Genomic DNA, 20,000 nt, shown 5'->3' with positions numbered 1-20,000 from the left:
TGTAGAAAATATTAGCTTTTCTTAGTGCTGTTGCACTGCGCACATGCGCCACATTTATAGTTGCCATTAGGAATAAGTGTTAAGAGAGTTTGAAAAGAAGTAGGAGTAGGAGGAAGATCTGAGGCAGTGCACATATCACTTACCTTGTGGCCTCGTTTAAACACCACAAGAGAGGGCTCTTCATATAAGTGTTTAATGTACTTATCAGATGTCAAATGTCTTGTTGTGGAAATGCTACATTGATGATGTACTGGTCATTTGGGGAGGACAGAGGGGAGTCACATGAGAGAATTTAGGATAGTTGAACACCAGATGGGCTCCAGCGTTCTGTATGAGCTGTCGCGGTCTAATGGCAGAGGCAGGTAGACCAGCCAGAAGAACGTTGCAGTAGTCCAGGCGGGAGATGACAAGTGCCTGGACCAGGAGGATTTTGAGGATGTTGTACAGGGAGAACCTACAGGAGCGGGTAGTCACTGCAAGGCAGAGCTGGACAGCTGGTTGTCCAGGATCACCCGAGGTTCTTAGCCATTGTAGAGGGAAGCAGAGTAGTGTTGTCAATGGAGATGGAGAGGTCTGTGAGAGGGCAGTCTTTACCTGGGAGGAAGATTGAGCTTGAGGTGGTGGGCAGACATCCAGGCCCCAATGTTTTTGAGGCATGCATTGATGTGTTCCTCAATTTGTGTGTCTGAGGGGGGGCAGGTAGAGCTGAGTGTTATCTGCATATCATAAGAAAAGCTGTGAGATGAGATTGCATGGCCAAGAGATCTCATATAGAGAAGGAATAGCAAGGGGCCCAGGACTGAGCCCTGGGGGACACCTGTGCTAAGAGTGCAGGATTTGGATAGGGATCCTCTCCACAAGACCTGGTATGAGCGCTTAGAGAGATAGGAAGCAAGTCAAGATTGTGCAGATCCTGAGATACCAACAGTATGTCAGACAGAATGGAGAGAAGGATTTGGTGGTTAACTGTATCAAAACCGGCAGACAGGTCAAGGAGGACAAGGACAAAGGAGAGGGATGAGGCCTTAGCAGTGTGTAGGGCCTCTGTGACGGCAAGGAGAGCTGTCTCAGTAGAGTGAAAAACCTTGAAACCAGATTGCAGGTCATTCTGGGAGAGATAGAGAAAGTTGATTGGAAGCTGCTCGTTCAAGGGTTTTGGATAGAAATCAGAGACACGTCTGTAGTTCTGGATATCAGTAGGGTCAAGGTTAAACGAGGATTGAATGATTCTACAATAAATATGTCATCAAACTGCATCATATCATCATTTCAGAGGTGACGGTGACTGGCTGATATTTAACAGAAGGCCGATATGGGCCTGATGTATCAGTCTCACCACTGTACGATGCCACAAATGGAAACACATCGCCACAGCAAACGAGTGCATGGCAACACACCAGAGAGGGAGAGGAGAGGAACTTAAAGCTGCCTCCAAGCGGGCCCATACACTGTAAATCATTACCACCATAAACCACAGAGCCAGCCTCCCCCCGCTATCACAACCACAGGGGGGCAGAAACAGATTCTCCCCATCTGGATTCATTATGGGAGAAAAAATAACTTCCATTGGAAACACACACACACTGTCTCCCCCCCTCTCTCTCTCTCTCTCTCTCTCTCTCTCTCTCCCTCTCTCTCCCTCTCTCGCTCTCTCTGAAGCTATATAATCACAATCAAGAAAGGCTCGAACATTTCAAAGACAAACATGTTTTTCCTGTGGTCTAATAAAATTAAAAGTGGATGGCTCAGATGCCGGGCTGGCCCCCGAGCTGCCTAGCAATTAGAGAGCAGTAAAAAAAGGGAAATGAGAAAGGGAGTGACGGCAGAGAGAAAGAGAGAGAGAGAGAGAGAGAGCTACCAGTCCTACTAGGGGAGAAGTCAAAGAGCTGTGCGTTAGCAGCAGTCTATGTTGCTGCCTGCCATAGACTAGGGACAGTGAGTGACATTCACCTGACACATGTTACTGTTACAGTATATTTAAGCAATAGCTAAAGACAGGCCGTGGTATGCTCATTATACCACACCTAAGGGCCGTCCTTCGGCGGAGGGCGAAAACACCCTTAGATGTGTTATAATGAGCATATACCATGGCCAGAAGTGATCTATTGCTTTTATAATGAAACGTTTACCAAGTATGGCAATATGAAAGTAATGGATACCTCCAATTTAAATGGCTGTTATTCATGAATCATAATCTTCCTCGTACTAAAATAGTCCTTCCTGGCTCCCTACACAGCCGACGCCGTTGCTAAACGTAACGTCAACTAGCAACACAGGCTTGGTGATAGCTAACGTTAGCTAGCTAACTTTGGCTAATGCTTGTGCTAACGTTAGGTCCGAGGATAGCTAGCCTCGACCACTCGTCCATAGTTAAGCCACTCCAGAGGTCAAAATTAACCTGAAATGTTTCCATTTCGGTAGCTAGCGAATGTTATCGCTGTTAGCTAGCTAGTGGTTAGCTAGCTGTCATATACTGATGACATCACTAGCAGCAGATAACAGTAAACACTAGCTTCTAGAGTCACTCTGTTTGCGAGGCTAGCTAGCTATACCTTTTGTTTTCTCATTCGGTGATTGTGGCCCCAGCTGTGATATACGCTCATTATATCACGGCTATGAACCAATCAGATTGCTTGATTTGAGAGAGCCGTTTTATAACTGACAACAGACCATCTGACTTGTCCTGTAGTTTGTTATTTACTGTTCTTTGTTGTTGCTGCTATATCTGACAGGTTTTGATATAGTCCACTCCACGGATCAGTCTGGACTTACAGTGATTTCCTGAAGTTCCAATGTAACCGGCCAATCAGAGACTGCCGTACATTGACAACATAGCAGCAACGTAGCAACGAGCAGTAATGTTAACATTAGTAGAGTAAATGCAGCCATAAGTGCAGTTATTGCAGAAATAGACTCAATAAAACAATTAAACAAGAACAAGAGTATGCAGTATGCCTGTATGGACACCCGACCAAGCTGCAGGTAACACGGAGGTCGCTTAATTCAGAACCATTACACGTTGTAAAAGCTACATGTACAAACGACGTATGGAGTTGTTTTTTGGGGGGCAGGGGCAGGCCTGTGTGTGTGTGTGTGTGTGTGTGTGTGTGTGTGTGTGTGTGTGTGTGTGTGTGTGTGTGTGTGCGCGTGCGTGCGTGCATGCGTGCATGCGTGCGTGTGTGTGTGTGTGTGCATGCATGTACAAGCCTGTGTTTGCATTAAGCCCCCCCCCACACCAAATAACCTATAATGTGGCCCCACTGGGCAGCAAAGTGAATTAGGGCAACAGGAACCACAGACAATCAACAGGATGCAACAGAAACACACTGACAACTGAACTTCCCCTGAACCTCATTATACACATACTGTAAACTCTCTCTCTCTCTCTCTCTCTCTCTCGCCCTCCCCCCCCTCTCTCTTTCTCTCTCTTTATGGTGTCTCTCGCCCAGCTCCCTCTCCAGTGACAGTGATCAGGAAGGAGAGGACGTCTCGTAACAGCGTCTCCCTGTCCTGGCTGGAGCCGGAGAGACCTAACGGCATCATCCTCGACTACGAGGTCAAATACTACGAGAAGGTCAGTGCACTCAACCTCACTGCTACAACCTCACTGTTACAATCTCATTGTTACAACCTCACTGTTACAATCTGACTGTTACAACCTCACTGTTACAAACTCACTGCTACAACCTCGCTGTTACAACCTCACTGTTACGTCATTGTTACAAACTCACCGTTACAACCTCATTGTTGCAAACTAACTGCTAAACCCTCACTGTGTGTGTGTGTGTGTGTGTGTGTGTGTGTGTGTGTGTGTGTGTGTGTGCGTGTGCGTGTGCGTGTGCATGCGTGCGTGCGTGTGTGTGTTTGTCTCAGATCACAGTTCCCCTGAATGCCAACAGTGGCCCCTAATCTCTTGATTAGTAGGCATACGAGGGCCGCCTCCTCTGTAAACGCTGCTCCCGGGTCAGCCAACCTTCCCTAACATGTTAAAACAAGGCTGTAAACAGGCAGAGGAGAAGTGAATGACTGATACTAGGTCAGAGCTCACTGGAGATCTGCTGTTCAACTGTAGTTTTTCATATGCTGGCATAAGTGGCAAATGTGTGGGTGGCAAATGTGTTCTTGTCTATATACTTTAGGATATCACGTTTCTGAACCAAAATGGATGATATGTGTTATGCGTTATGTTCTTGGAAGTTGTATGATGTGATCACCTATGCTTCTGAAACATGTACTGATTGTGAAAACAAATTTCCTGTGAGACACATAAAGCTATCTATCTATCTATCTATCTATCTATCTATCTATCTATCTATCTATCTATCTATGTCCATCTATCATCTATCTATCTATCTATCTATCCATCTCTCATCTATCCATCTATCATCTATCTATCTATGTATCTATCTATCTATCTATCTATCTATCTATCCATCTATATATCCATCTATGTATCCATCTATCTATCCATCTATCTATATATCCATCTATGTATCCATCTATGTATCCATCTATCTATCCATCTATCTATCCATCTATCCATCTATCCATCTATCCATCTATCCATCTATCCATCTATCCATCTATCCATCTATCCATCTATCTATCCGTCTATCCGTCGAGCTGTCGATCGATCAATCGTGATCGATTGATCTATCTATCTGTCTATCTATCTATCTATCTATCTATCTGTCTGTCCGGCTATCTAATTTAGGGTTTAGAGTTCCCTGAGATTGTACATTTGCAGAAATGTAAAATGCCACATTTTAGAAACATATTTTGATGACATATTTTGATGATATTGTACATATCCCTGGTTTGCAAACATGTAAAATGCCGACATTTTATTCTGGCAATTGATTGGGTTGCACATACACACATGCATGCACACAAATCACACACATCACAAATGCATACACAAAAAGAGACAGAGAGAGAAATGGGTTGGAAGGAAGTTAGGCCTGAGGGAGGGAAGGAGCGTGTGACAGACCTGATCCCTGTTAACCACAGCGTCTTTCAGAATGACTCAGGCCCACTGGCCCAGACACAAGCACGCACACACACACACACACACACGCACACACACACACACACACATACACACACACACACACACACACACACACACACACACACACACACACACACACACACACACACACACACACACACACACACACACACACACACACACACACACAAGCCCCCATCAAGCCCCTAAAACATCCTCCACAGCAGCCAGAACCTGGGATTGCCAACACCAGACAAAGGACTCTCCCATGCAGAAGAGTGAGCTGGGACTCCCCCATCATAGTCCGGGGCTTACCCAGGATAGTGGCCTCTGAGTGGGGCAGGCAGAGCGGCTTCGAGGGCCCCTGGCTTGTAGAGGATGGAGGCCATGGGAGGGCGAGAGCATGAGCGCCAACTACCAACACCAGACCACACCATGACTCACCCATGAAACAGAGAGGGGCTGGGAAACACTTAGACACACGCACGCACGCACGCACACACACACACACACACACACACACACACACACACACACACACACACACACACACACACACACACACACACACACACACTAGTGTACATACACACACACCATTGCATACACACAGAAACAGGACAGAACATACAAACAGAGCAACAGACATTGAAAGCGATTTCAACAGGCAAATATTAAAGGATCAGTTCACCCAAAAATGAAAATTCAGTCATTATCTACTCACCCCCATGGAAGGTTGGGTGATTTTGTTGTTGTTAGTAACATTCGTGGAGTTTTCCAGTGAAACAGAGACAGCATTCTCTTAAACTCTGGATGGTGACCAACTTTACACGCTAAAAAGAAAAGGGGGGAGAAATCCTGTTTTTAGCTGAAATCTTCACTGTAGCATGAGCTGAAAGTCCCGTTTTAACTTTCAAGATTCAAGATTCAAGATTCAAGATTTATTAAGTGTCCCAAAAGGGCAAATTGGATTGCAGAAAGCGTAGTACGAAGTACATACATAAAAACAAATAAGACAAAAAAAAAACATTGTAAAAACAGTCTAGAGCAGCAGTTTAAAGTGCAACACAATAGTTAAAGTGCAAATGACAACAGTAGCAACGATCTAAAGTGCACAGTAGAGATATAAAGTGCATAGTAGCAAAGTGCAGTTCGCTCACAGCAGCACATTTATATCACAAGAAAGAGCTACAATGTATCATTGTATTAAAGCACAAAAGAAAAAACCTCAGTCCAGACCAAAGGGCAGACAAAGTATATAATACAGATATACTGTACTGTACCCCTAAGAATAAATAAAGATAAAAGAATAAAAGAATAAAAGGATAAAATAAATAAATAACAAAATAACAGCAACGGCAGATGGGGAGACATTACATTTGTACCCCAGCAGCGTTCAACGCTCTGATAGAGACAGGCACAAAGGAATTTCTGTATCTGTTCTTTTTAACTATGGGGGCACGAAGGCGGAGCCCATATTCGAACCTCAGAGGTTCAACTCAGAGGTTCAACTCACGGCTACAGTGAAGATTTCAGCTAAAAACAGGGTGTACTGTAAATGACATCCTTTTAATGTTGTGTTTGTTGTTTTTTGTTTTTATATATAAGTTGGTCACCATTCACTTCAGTTTTTTAGGAGAATGCTGTAACTTCGTTTCCCTGGAAACCTTCACACATGTTTTGTGGACTAAAAAACGTCACCCATAGAGACACTGCATGAAATAGGTCACGCCCATCATGGGGGAAAAGCTCAGTTCATTTCCACACACCAGCGTAATTTTCCTTGAATTAAACATAGCTAAAAGCTTTTGTGTGGTGGGCTGCGCAGACAACAAATGTAAAAAATCGCCAGTTAAAGTTTTTTTGTACTCCTGAGCAAAACAAGGAAGCCATTGAGAGAAGAAAAATGTGGATCTAGCTGTCAAGGAAGTAAGTTGGAGTGTTCATCTTCCGTATATACAATCTTTTTGTGCAACACGCAACCATGCACGTGACATAGGAGAACGCCAGGATTGGAGGGGGGGGTTCTGTTTTACCCCATCTTGGGCGTGGCTTCTGAATGATGACGCGTTACGCAGTGTATCTATCCTTCCATCGACATAAGGAGAATTCCAGTTTTTTACAACCTGGACCTTATTTCCAACTTTGATTATGATTTTTAACTCACCCTGAAAGTGTTTTTAAAATATATCAATGCACCACTTAGCTATATGTGACGAGATAGCAGCTCCCGTTCTCCCGCTCGAATCGAATTCATATTCATATTCTCGAAATCATATAAATATCAGCGGTGTTTACCATGCTACAGCCAGCTTGATTGAGTGCTCTCAGCCTCAGCTGTCTGCTCTATAGCTTCTCTGTCTGTATTTACAGCACTTTAAAAGGAAGACATCACAGTGTATATTATCCAACACAGTCTCTTAGAAAATTGTATAATACCAACGATATGGACCAACGTTGCTATTTTACGATTTCGGCTCGAAAAATGTAAAATAGTAACGTTCTGAGTGGTTAGGGTGAGGATTAGAGTAGGGGGAGGGGTTAGAAACAGAAAATCTCCGTAAAACACGCCCAAACCACGCCCACCGCTGTAGACGCATACGTTCCCATTTTACAATTTCTTAGCCGACATCGTAAAATACCAACGTATGTCCACAAACGTTGCTATTTTACAATTTTTTTGGAGATCGGGTTGATATTATCATGTCATCCAATAGCAATTTACCCACTGCACCAGCTTCTTTTAACAGTTTACTGTTAAGGGGAGGCTTTGTCGATTGTCAACCCGCTTTGTATCATTACAATGTCAGATGCAGATGGGCAGTCTTTACCTTGTCTTCCTGTTTTCCTGCGCCAAGAGCTCCGCAGTTTATTCCAGGCACTTCCGTAACAAAATGACACGTTACGCGTCATAATGGACGTGGAAGGGAACAGATGTTGCTGTCAGGCTTAGGTGAGGGTTATGGGATTAGTTTACTGAGGTACGCCCAAAACATTGCCTTAAGTGCCATAAGGCTGAATGACCACAGCACCGTGCCGTGCGCTTCAAGGTGATTGTGCTTGTTCACCCTGAGACTAAATGGCTCGTGGATATGTGTTTGAACTGAATAACACAAAGTGTTATGGCTCTTGGTTATGCTCACTAACTGCATAGGCTCTATGTGCATCCTTGGGGGATGTTTGGTGACATCCTTTGGAATGCCTGACCGGGAAACTTCCCAGAAGAAGAGAGCTGTTTCATCTTTGGAAGGCAGACTCACTGCATGATCCTCTCTGTGCTAAACTGGAGTAAAGGGCGCTGCGTTGGCGATAAGGCATCTCCAAGTGCACTTTGTGAAAATAGAATTTGTGGGAAAACATTTTGCTGATTGTTTTTGCGTTTTTATCGCTGTAATCTAGAGAGCAGAGAGCTTCAAAACTTTAATTTGGCCTGTTTATTTAGTTTCAGATGGAAGGAATGCTGGCTCAAACACTCTACACACACATACACATTACACACACACGCGCTCGCGCGTGCGTGCACACACACACACACACACACACACACACACACACACATACACTCTATTTACTCACTCACTGCACTACATGTCCTGATTCTGGGTCTACATGTGGCTATATATCTGTGTGTGTGTGTGTGTGTGTGTGTGTGTGTGTGTGTGTGTGTGTGTGTGTGTGTGTGAGTGTGAGTGTGAGTGTGCGAGTGTGCGCGCGCGTGTGTGTTATACAGGCTGTAACCCGACACAGCTTTGTTTAGATTGTCAGAGCGTAACGTTCGCAGCATGGAGGCCATGTTACATTCTAGCAATGTTCTCTGATGCATATACGCACAAACACACATGAACATGCACACACACACATGCACACACACACACACACACACACACACACACACACACACACACACACACACACACACACACACACGAGTGGACAATACACAATCATATGCCTTGTTGGGCTGCAGCATGCATGGATGAGAGAGAGCTGGTGTGAGTCTGTCACGCACATACAAACACAAACACACACAGATATATGCTTAATTTCATTGTATACTCAAATAGACATTCACAAAAACACAAATACATAAACCACAGTACCAGAAACACAGCTTGTGACATAATGTTGGTCTAAAGCCCAAAGACATTGTAGTTTCACAAAAACAAATTTAACATTGGTAGAAGGTAACGTTTGTTCACCGCTAGAGGCCGCTAGAGGACAGCCATTTAGCGTAACGACAGTCTGATATTGTAGTAGGCTAGGTCGCTGACACGTAAGGGTGAAGGGTAAAGGGGTGGGTGGGAGTGTTGTTCCGGCAGCGTCTTCACTTTGCACATTTTAAGCCTTAACTTAACCAAGTTTAGTTCAATGATGTCTTCATTTATAATCATACCCAGCTGTCAGTGCGACTGCTTCTGAAGAAGACGAGAGTGACTCGTCGAAACTGTCAAGGTAAATAAAAAACATCTATAAACCTATGTCTGAACACAAGAAAACATAAACGCCTAACTTAACCAAGTTTGAGTTGCTTAAACATAGTCTCTTAAAGTCTCTCTTAAAATCTCAACAGACGCGTTAGCTCCCACAATTTGCAAATGCTTCCGCCCAACCATCTTCATACAGGAGAAAGCTGGTCAAAACGGAAATAAGGCGGGACATCCGCTAATTTCTCAGATCACCTGCAGTGTTTTTTTTCCTTTGGAAGTTGACAACTTCCTCTGTCCAAATTTGAATGGGCTAAATTACAGACTGTCGCTGAGATAGTGGAAGAGATAGACTGGCTTGAGAGGCTACCTAAACATGACCAAGTGGTTTGCCTAAACTAGAGTTCTCAGTTTCATTTTCGACTTGGACTTACTAGAGTCGGGCCGGGTTTGAATATTCAGGCCCGTTGAGAAGTTGGTAGCGAGTCGGTCACCAGCCGCCCAGGACTGAGTTATGGACACGAACATGATGTTCACATTCAACACTTTTTTTTATTTATTTATTTATTTATTTATTTATTTATTTATTTATTTATTTATTTATTTATTTATTTATTTATTGTGAAACAAGAACGTTTTGTGCTGTGGACCAACATTGCTGCTTCACATTTATTTTGGAGATCATGTTGCACAGAGCCACACCACACTGTAAATGAACCACACTGTAAATTGCAGTGCATTAGTTCACATGTGTAGGGTAGTTTGTAATGTGTTTGTTACATTGAGAAGAAGAAATATGGACACTGTGCCTCCACCTCCTCCTGGTATGCTCTTGTGAGGCCAAAATACCCCAGATTTAGTGAACCGGATTCTGCGCAGTAGCTCCATTGGGTTGGAACCTGTGTGGGGTCCCCACTCCTCTGAACTTTTTAGGTAGCTGCTGGTTCTAGCTTTGTGCACAGTGTGTAGTGTATTTATATACTGTCAATGCTCTAGCTCTGTAAATATGGCACTTTAAGTTCTAATATTTGTTGTCTCGCCAAAAGTAACCATGGAGATTCCCACTATGAGGTCAGTCTATCAAAATGACGCCTGTATGGAAATCTGATTTTCATTGTTGAGGGGGAACCGAGGCCCAGCTGGTCATCTCAGCTCCTAGCAGCCAGACTCTCCAGCTGGGCAACCTAACATCGTCATATGGGGAAAATTATCCGATGAACTGATCTTTGCAGCTCTGTGTTGATTAGCTAATTTTTCCGTGGCATTTTGGTTAACATTATGATTTAATTCCTTTTGTAACAAATGTTGGTTTAACAGATGAAATCTAACTGAAGCTTCATGTAGGCATACGAAGCGTTTACTGGGCAGCCCAGGGCTGCCTCTCTGAGTCTGAGGCTATAACCAATGCCAGGCTGTCTGGTCTCTTTATATCTTTACAACAGCTATGAGGAGAGCTGGCTTGTGAACAACATACCCACAGTCAAAGCACTTCCCTGAGATATCCATATAAAAACTTTCCTTGTGCTTTACCTGAAATAAAACCTGACCTCCATTGTCTGTTTGTGACTGTTTGTGACCATTGTCTGTTTGGGCAACTTTGATGATAGAGAGGGCCACAAAAAAATGTCCTCGCTACCAGAGGGCCAGATTGTGACTGTGCACTTCCACCAATAGCCTACTGTAACACCATCACTCCCAATTATAGCTATACTACTTTGATGAAAAGGACTGGTAATCAAAGTGTATTATACCAAAATTTATATTTTTCATATTCAAATGTAGTGATTCTTCCTTTCAGATGACACCAGCTCTAGCTTTAAAACACCCCGCTACAGCAATTTGATGGGGTACATCACCCAAATATGTGATATTAATCAGATTAGTAATGTTGCATGTGCAATGTGCATCCTGGATATAGTTTGTTACAATAGCGTTATCTCAAATGCTAACGTTAAACAGTATGTCAGGGGTCCCCAATTACCTTTCACCAAGGGCCACATTTTGCTGAGGGCTGGGGGCCGAACGCCACCAGCGTGAAAAATTTGGGCCATTTGAAGTCAGGTTTAGAGGAATAACTCATTTTAAATTAACAGTTGTGATGTCATTATTCAGTCTTAACCACCAATATTTTATCCTTTTTTCATTCACTCCTATGTCAACACCTGCTCTCCCTGCAGGGCTTGAAATTAACTTTTTTGACCACCTACCAATATGGCTGCTAGATTTGAAAGTTACCAGCCAATTAGAATTTCCAATAGCCAAAATGTTTTTCTTCAAATAAACCAGAATATGAGTGGGTTAATTTAAGCATAAGTATCAGTAAGTGGCCTGGGATTCTCAAAGTCTGTGTTGAGGGTCACACAAGAACAAAAATGCACTCTTGAAGCTAAATAAATCCAAAACCAACGAGTTAATTATTTAAATTTTTACTTCAATGTAGAACAGTCATTTCTTACACATGAGATTTTAGCCTTTTAGTCATAAAGATAATTGAAAGATATTCCATATTCCAGACTGAAATGTTATAACAGAAGTGGAGTATTGGCCAGAATGACATGAACATTTGGACACTTATTCAGCGGATATCTTGCATGTTGCGTTCTGCTGTAGCTGTAACACGAGCGCACCACAACTCCAGCAAAACTCTCATGATTTCATCAGACATTTGCAATTTGTCTGCAACAGGGAAATCGCTTGAAAAGTATTTTGTAAGATCAGCATTACACACAGTTACGCACACAGAGAGCACACACACACACACACACACACACACACACACACACACACACACACACACACACACTCAGATCCCTGGGCCACACCTGTGTGTGATTTTGCGGGGCTCACATGCTGCCCTGAGTGCTGAACAGTCACAAGCTGTGGGAGAGATACAGCTGTGATGAAGAGACACCCACATGCGAAAACCTAAGTGTGCCTGATTGGTGCCAATTCATTGTCTAATCACTGCATGTCTGCTCGGCTCCGGTAAAAGAACAAAAAATCTGGCTGCAATCGGGCTCGGACAGAATCAACTGAACACCTGTCGAACTCAGGCCAGGCTCGACTAATGCTGTCTCGGGCTCGGTCGGGTTCGGACAGAAAAATGCGGCCCGAACCCAGTTCTTGTGTGCGTGCGTGCGTGCGTGCGTGCGTGCGTGCGTGCGTGCGTGCGTGCATGTGTGTTGCCTATTACCAGTGTGTGTCATGCTCCCTGGTCTATAAAAAGATTGGACTAAGCTTGGACATGTTTTGGGCTTTGGATGGTCTTTATAAGCTTGGCTACATTGCACTGCATGTTGAAGTCATCCCTTAATAGATTGTCATTAAGATTTAAGCTCTCCTTGTCCTATTTAGCCCTGTTTAACCGTAACATATAGCTTAGAAGTGGGTCAAATGATAATGTAATTTCAAGCCTGTCTGGAGCAGAGATGGGGTTTTCACCCTGGACAATCCAAACTGGCTAAATTGAGCGAGAGAAATGTTACATTAACACACTTTCAAACAGTTTCTGCTTTCTTGTTGCATTTTTAAGGCTAGTTTTCCTCCCTTCAGAAGAAGGCATTCGTTCCCATGCATTCATATGTATGAAAAACTATTTCCACAGAGCGAGATAATCCATCACAGGCCTTTATTTGGTTTTGTCTGTTTCTGTTTTCTTATTTCCTTGTGTCTGAGTTGAGTTTGCTCACTGTCACTAGACACCAGCAGATAGAGTAGTAAATGGGCCGTGACTCTAAATGACACTGTCTTTAAAGAAGAAACCAGACGGACAAACCCCGTCTTTATTTTGTCACAGACGACACACCACGCATGCACACACACACGCACGCACGCGCACATACACACACGCGCAGGCACACGCATGCACAAACGTATGCACACGCAGGCAAACGCACACACGCAGGCATGCAATTGGAGGCACCGTGAAATTTGACGCCTGCCTTGTATTAAAATTCGGATATGGACAGTAGGTTGTCCACCACTGATTTTCAGTTTCCTTGAATTTTCCATGTATGCTCTGGAAACACTGTTTAGATTTTTCACCCTAACAAGAATAACATTCCAGGGGAGATACTCAATACATGTCTTTTTTGGCATGAAAATTTTCCAATTTGAGGATATTGAATATTGGCAGCTTCAATCCAAAAATATTGGCATTGGCATTTGTCTTGGTCTCCAAATCTCATATTAGTGGAACCCTAAGGTCGCTTTCACATATAAGCTGCTGGACTCGGTGTGATTCGGGGGGGTGAAGTTGTAACATTGATTCATTTTTCATTTGGTCCGTTTCACTTTCACACATGCAATTTGCCAAGAGCACCAAACTTTCGGAACAATGTCACGTGGTCGAAATGGTCACTCGTCTATTGGACAGAATATAGCTGCCGCCTTGCCTGCTGAGGGCTGACTGAACAACACAAGTGAATCCGCGAAACACAATCCATAGAGAAACACCACCTTTATGCGATATTGGGATTTCTGTTTTACTTTGGGGTTACTGTCAAATAAATATTTTACAAGAATGCGCCCAATATGAGCAGCAGATGAGGCAGCGAGCTGTTGGGTCCAACATCATTCTGCAGATGAGATGAGACGAGCGAGGCAGCGCGCTGCGCACCGACCCGTGTGCGTGTGTGTGTGTGTGTGTACGTGCAGCAGTGTTTGTTTTGCTTCCTTCTACCACCTTCTACTCATGATGCACTACCTTTCCTATATTTGCTCTTGTGTTTGGTTCGGTTTGCTTTCACACCACAAACGAACCGCGCTAGAGTTCACTTGCAAACGAACCGAGACCTACGTTTTCAAGCAGACCAGAGTTCGTTTGTTTGTTCCGCAACAGAGTTAGTTTGCGCTTTCACACCACCCCAAATGAAGCGCACTATCTGAGGAAACGAACTCTGGCGCGGTTAAGAGAGTGGAAGCAGCAGCACAGCACACAACCAGAGAGAGAAGTCTTGGTCGTTTGTGTCGTCTCCCTCTCGTCCTCTCTCCTGCTTGCTGCTCCCTTCGCTCCTGTCGCCTGCTTGGGCTGAGACTGAGCAGGTCTGTGTAAGCTGAGACTGAGCAGGTCTGTGTGGGCTGAGACTGAGACTGAGCAGGTCTGTGTAGGCTGAGACTGAGCAGGTCTGTGTGGGCTGAGACTGAGCAGGTCTGTGTAAACTGAGACTGAGCAGGTCTGTGTAAGCTGAGACTGAGCCAGTGGCGCCGGAACGAGTTTGCAATAAGGGGGACACAATTTTTTATTTTTTTATTTTTTTTATTTTTTTTTGACGGCCCCGAAGGACGAAAAATTGACGTTTTTATGGACGTTTGGATTATTTTTAGCCATATTTAGATGAATATCTCATTTTTAATTAACATTAGGATTATACTGTAGTAATGTAATTATTCAGTATTTTTCCTTTTCTCACTCACTTGGTGACCTGCTCTCCCTTTAGGTCATTTTATAATTACACTACAACAGACAGCAACACAGGCAGAAACACTGAACTTATTATTATTATTATCACTTCGAAACACAGTGCAAAACTTGTCATCTCAACACAAAAATAAAATAACAATAACCGTATACGATTATAGCAGCAGCCAATGACAGTGAGTGCAGTACAGAGTCCAGGTCTGTCTGTCTCTCAGGTGTAATAATCCCACAATGATCACGGCTTTAACAAGTGTCACAGGCTGTGTAAACAGTGTAAAGTGGGCTCTCTGTAACTTGATCCCTGGGTCTGTCTGTCTCAGGTGTAATAATCCCACAATGATCACGGCTGTAACAAGCATCACAGGCTGTGTAAACAGTGTAAAGTGGGCTCTAAGCGTCAGGGGCAGTTGCCCCCTCAGATTAAAAAAAAAAAAAAAAAATGTTTTTTTTTTTTTTTTTAGGGGGACCAAATTTTAAGGGGGACAAAATGTCCCCATGTCCCCCTTGTTCCGGCGCCAGTGCAGGTCTGTGTAAGCTGAGACTGAGCAGGTCTGCATGGGCTGAGACTGAGCAGGTCTGCGTAGGCTGAGACTGAGCAGGTCTGCGTGGGCTGAGACTGAGCAGGTCTGTGTGGGCTGAGACTGAGCAGGTCTGTGTGGGCTGAGACTGAGCAGGTCTGTGTAGGCTGAGACTGAGCAGGGCTGTGTAAGCTGAGACTGAGCAGGTCTGTGTAAGCTGAGACTGAGCAGGTCTGCGTGGGCTGAGACTGAGCAGGTCTGTGTAAGCTGAGACTGAGCAGGTCTGTGTAAGCTGAGACTGAGCAGGTCTGTGTAAGCTGAGACTGAGCAGGTCTGCGTGGGCTGAGACTGAGCAGGTCTGCGTGGGCTGAGACTGAGCAGGTCTGTGTGGGCTGAGACTGAGCAGGTATGTGTGGGCTGAGACTGAGCAGGTCTGTGTGGGCTGAGACTGAGCAGGTCTGTGTGGGCTGAGACTGAGCAGGTCTGCGTAGGCTGAGACTGAGCAGGTCTGTGTGGGCTGAGACTGAGCAGGTCTGTGTGGGCTGAGACTGAGCAGGTCTGTGTGGGCTGAGACTGAGCAGGTCTGTGTAGGCTGAGACTGAGCAGGTCTGTGTAAGCTGAGACTGAGCAGGTCTGCGTGGGCTGAGACTGAGCAGGTCTGCGTAGGCTGAGACTGAGCAGGTCTGTGTAAACTGAGACTAAGCAGGTCTGCGTAGGCTGAGACTGAGCAGGTCTGTGTGGGCTAAGACTGAGCAGGTCTGCGTAGGCTGAGACTGAGCAGGTCTGTGTGGGCTGAGACTGAGCAGGTCTGCGTAGGCTGAGACTGAGCAGGTCTGTGTGGGCTGAGACTGAGCAGGTCTGTGTGGGCTGAAGCCCCCTTCACACTGTGCCATTCTGGGCTGTCCCAGACGAAAGATGACCAACGTGAAAGAAACGTGGAGATATCTTTAATCATGGTTACAAAAACAAGGTTCACAGAGGGCCATTGTCACAGTCTGCGACCGAAGATACCCTAGGATGAATTCTGACAGTGTCAGTAATTTAGGCTGACAATCTCACTGTGTGACTGCTGCTATGATGTACGTCTACTAACAACCAATAGAAATGAAACATGAAATGACACACTGGCGTTAACGTTACATCAGTAAATGCCAAATGTTAGTAGCTAGGTGCTAATGATTACGTTACCTCAAACTCTCTTAGCAAAAAACATTCTCCTCCTCTTCTTCTTTGGATGTTTTTCACAGACACAAATACCACTATTGCTCGGGCTCAATTCTTGCTAAGCTTCATTGTTGACATCTCTACCAGAGAACTGTGGCGCACATTGATGCATGGCTGGCGCGCGCTGCTGACCTTTAATTCTTGTGTATTGACTACTGATGGACAGGTAACGAAGTGTGTCTTATCTGTGAGCCAGTAGGTGTCATCATTGTACAGTCTACACACCCCCAACCTGATGTCATACCCAAGTTTATTAGATCCATGCCGCACAGTGTGGCCTGAAATAAACATATAAGATTGCTAAAATCTTCCAGTCTGTAGGCGCCTTAGGGAGAAGGTAGGGGGGATTGAAGAGAGAAGTCATCAAATATAAAAGGCATAATTCATCAGATTTGGGAGCAAGCTGACAAACTCTCTGGCATGCTTGTGTGTGTGTGTGTGTGTGTGTGTGTGTGTGTGTGTGTGTGTGTGTGTGTGTGTGTGTGTGTGTGTGTGTGTGTGTGTGTGAGTGAGAGAGAGAGAGAGAGAGAGGGGGAGAGTATGTACAGTATGTGTTTGTGTATTTTATGTTAATTGTATCTGCATGCAAATCAGCACTGATGTAAAGAGTATTTACCAATAGTTACAGACTAACGTTGGCGCTAACCTTAACCTAGTCCTAGACCTTTCCAGCAGCCCGGCCTCACCCCGTGCTGTCAAAATGGCTGCAACTTAAACAAATGAAGCATCACGTTAGTTCATGCAAGTCACAGAAGTCATTGGCTCTGCCCCAGCTGCAATCAGCTGACAGCTGCTGATTGGATCAGCGTTTAATCATTCACCAATCACATCCATTCTCACAACAAGAGTTCAACAAATTGGTTTAGGTTAGGGTTAGGGTTTGAATTAGGGTTAGGGTTAGGGTTTGTGATTGGCTTAGGGTTTGGCTTAGGGTTTGGGTTAAAGTTAGGCTTAAATAACGAAAATGTTAAATGTGAATTATGGATGAAATGTACAGGCTTTGAGGCGAACACAGGTCCCCGGCGAGAAAGGCAAGTGTTTTACAGCTGCACCAACCCAACCTCTACACCCTAAAGCTTCTGACATACTCTTTGCGCCCAGCCAAGCGCATAGGGCGCGCGGCGATTATGACGTCATCGCACGGGGCGTGTCGGGGGGCGAGGCCTGAGCGCAGCGCGGCGCGTCCATGGATATTTTTCTATCAGCGCGTCGGGTTTTGCTGCCTGTGCCTGTGAGATCTCTGTGGTAGGCTTAGCTATCAGCGGATATCTACTGTGATTGAGTCCTCACCGTCGTAAAGTCGCCTTCAAAGCATGATGTTCGATTATAACGAACTAGTTGTGTGGCTTAGCCGTCCCAAATGTTGAGTGTCGTTTTTTAGAATTTAATATATAGAATTGGGAACGTTACATTCAATTTCATTCAGACTGCCTGGCACTGATCGCCGCCATTTCTGGAGCACTCACTATGTTCTGTTTTGGCCCGCGCAGAGTGCGCGCGCCCTCCGTGGAGCCCCGCCTCCAGCGCATGCGTGAAGAGTATGCCAGAAGCTTTATGGCCCATTTCCACCGCTGGTATCAGCGCGGCCCCGCCCAGCTTGTCTCGCTTTTTTGTCTCATTCCACCGATCAAAAACCTGGACAGCCCGGGTTGAGTCGGGGTTGAGTCGTGCTAGTTTTGGTCCCTGCTTTGTTGAGGTTCCAGCGCTGTGAACCCGGTACCATACCGTAACGTGAAAACACTGCAGACGACTGATTGGTCAGGCAGAATCGTATTGACTGTATCTACTGTCAATGCTGGATACCAGTTTAGTGGGGCTTACCTTCTCTTCTGTTCTGTTAATGTTATTTCCATCAGTCTTTTGTGTTGCTGCCTTCGGCTCTGGTGAAATAAAATCGATCTGCTTGCTCAGCTTTAACATGCAGTGGTTTTCAATTGTTTCAATCCTGGCCGATTGTCACATTTGCCCATGTACACTGTAGGTCATTTAGAGGCACCAATATTTCATAAACAGTTTAAAAGTTCTGTGTATGGATTTAATTTTAACGTTATACGTTATAGCCTACTTGGGCTATGGGCGGAGAGCAGATATGCGGTCGCTATGACGACCAGGTGTGGGCGGAGGTGAGTAAACTTGCTATGGAAACAGAGTCTATATCAAGTAGAGACGAGTAAGACCAGGTCGAGTAGAGCTGTACTGTGCTGTTATATGTGGTGGAAATGAGCCATAAGAGGCACTCGCATTTATATCAATGTCATGCTACTTCCTGGTTATAGCCCCCAACTAATTTTATTTGTGGAAAGATTTAAGAGAAGGGACTGGAAATACAGAAAGAAAGAAGCAAAATGAGCACAACTTTCTGACAAAATGTCTCTCTCTGTCTGTCTCTGTCTGTCTGTCTCTCTCTCTGCCCGTCTGTCTGTCTCGCTCTGTCTTTCTGTCTCTCTCTCTCCCCCTCCCTCCCTCCCTCCCTGGCTGTAGCAGGAGCAGGAGACATCGTACAGCATCGTGCGGGCACGGGGCTGTAACGTGACCCTCAGCGGGCTGAAGCCCCACACTGCCTACCTGCTGCAGGTCAGAGCGCGCACCGCCGCCGGCTACGGAGCCCAGAGCCCCAGCTTCCTGTTCGAGACCAGCCCTGACTGTAAGCTCAGCACCACAGCAGCCTAGCAGGCCTGAAAACTACTGCTACTGTAGATACATACTATTATCATTTTTCACACCATCAAGAACCATGTTCTTCTTTTGTCAACTAAACACACAATAATAATAATAATAATAATAATAATAATAATAATAATAATAATAATAATAATAAATATAGCCGCAAGCGGCGATGCGGGGTCCAAGCTTCTGGTGACTTGGGGGTTATATGTCAGATAATATAGACACTGAATTGCACATTTAGTCAGAGTTGATATGTGCACAAGTGTACCAAGTTTGCAGTAAGTAATATGTAGTAAGTAGCAGTGGTGGTGGTAAGCCAAATGGTGGCTGTCAAAGAGGCTTACTAAGCAATGGACTTTTTCTAGGCAAACTGTCATAATTTCAAATCCTAGCTTCCTGATAAGCTTAGATGTGTTAGCCATGAGTGGACACCTTACTGAGGTGTTGCTTTTGTGGTGTTCCGCGTCCATTGGATGAAGATAGTGTGCTGCTTCTACTGTACACTTCTGATCATGGTTATAGTGGTGCTCAGTGAGGAAATGATTAAACAAACTGTTCCTGAATGGTGATCTAAGTAATTGGTTGTCACAATGAAAAGCCAATGCTTTTGTAGTAGTGGTGGTAGTCATAAATCAGCTCTGCATAAGCACAAGGCCAGAATTTGAACCATTTGTCATGAAATTAATGTAAAATCCTAACTGTTACTAGATACTCCACATGGTACATTCATAGTGTCT

The 20,000-nt window shown here is 44.6% G+C and overlaps 1 protein-coding gene across 1 annotated transcript in view; it reads left to right on the top strand.

Annotated features, from left to right (window-relative positions):
* epha3 (eph receptor A3) overlaps positions 1-20,000 on the top strand; it is a gene marked incomplete at both ends in the record, with an annotated part of 207,816 nt that overhangs the window by 111,743 nt on the left and 76,073 nt on the right. Inside the window, 2 exons of the mRNA XM_083638195.1 lie at positions 3,450-3,574; positions 19,078-19,240. Of these exons, the coding sequence (XP_083494321.1) occupies positions 3,450-3,574; positions 19,078-19,240 (288 nt within the window). The remainder of the gene's footprint in view (positions 1-3,449; positions 3,575-19,077; positions 19,241-20,000) is intronic.

Source organism: Poromitra crassiceps (assembly GCF_964638095.1).
Source record: "Poromitra crassiceps genome assembly, chromosome: 6".
Lineage (NCBI taxonomy): Eukaryota > Metazoa > Chordata > Actinopteri > Beryciformes > Melamphaidae > Poromitra > Poromitra crassiceps.
The sequence above is the reverse complement of the archived record's forward strand: the minus strand, read 5'-3'. Positions and strand labels throughout refer to the sequence as shown.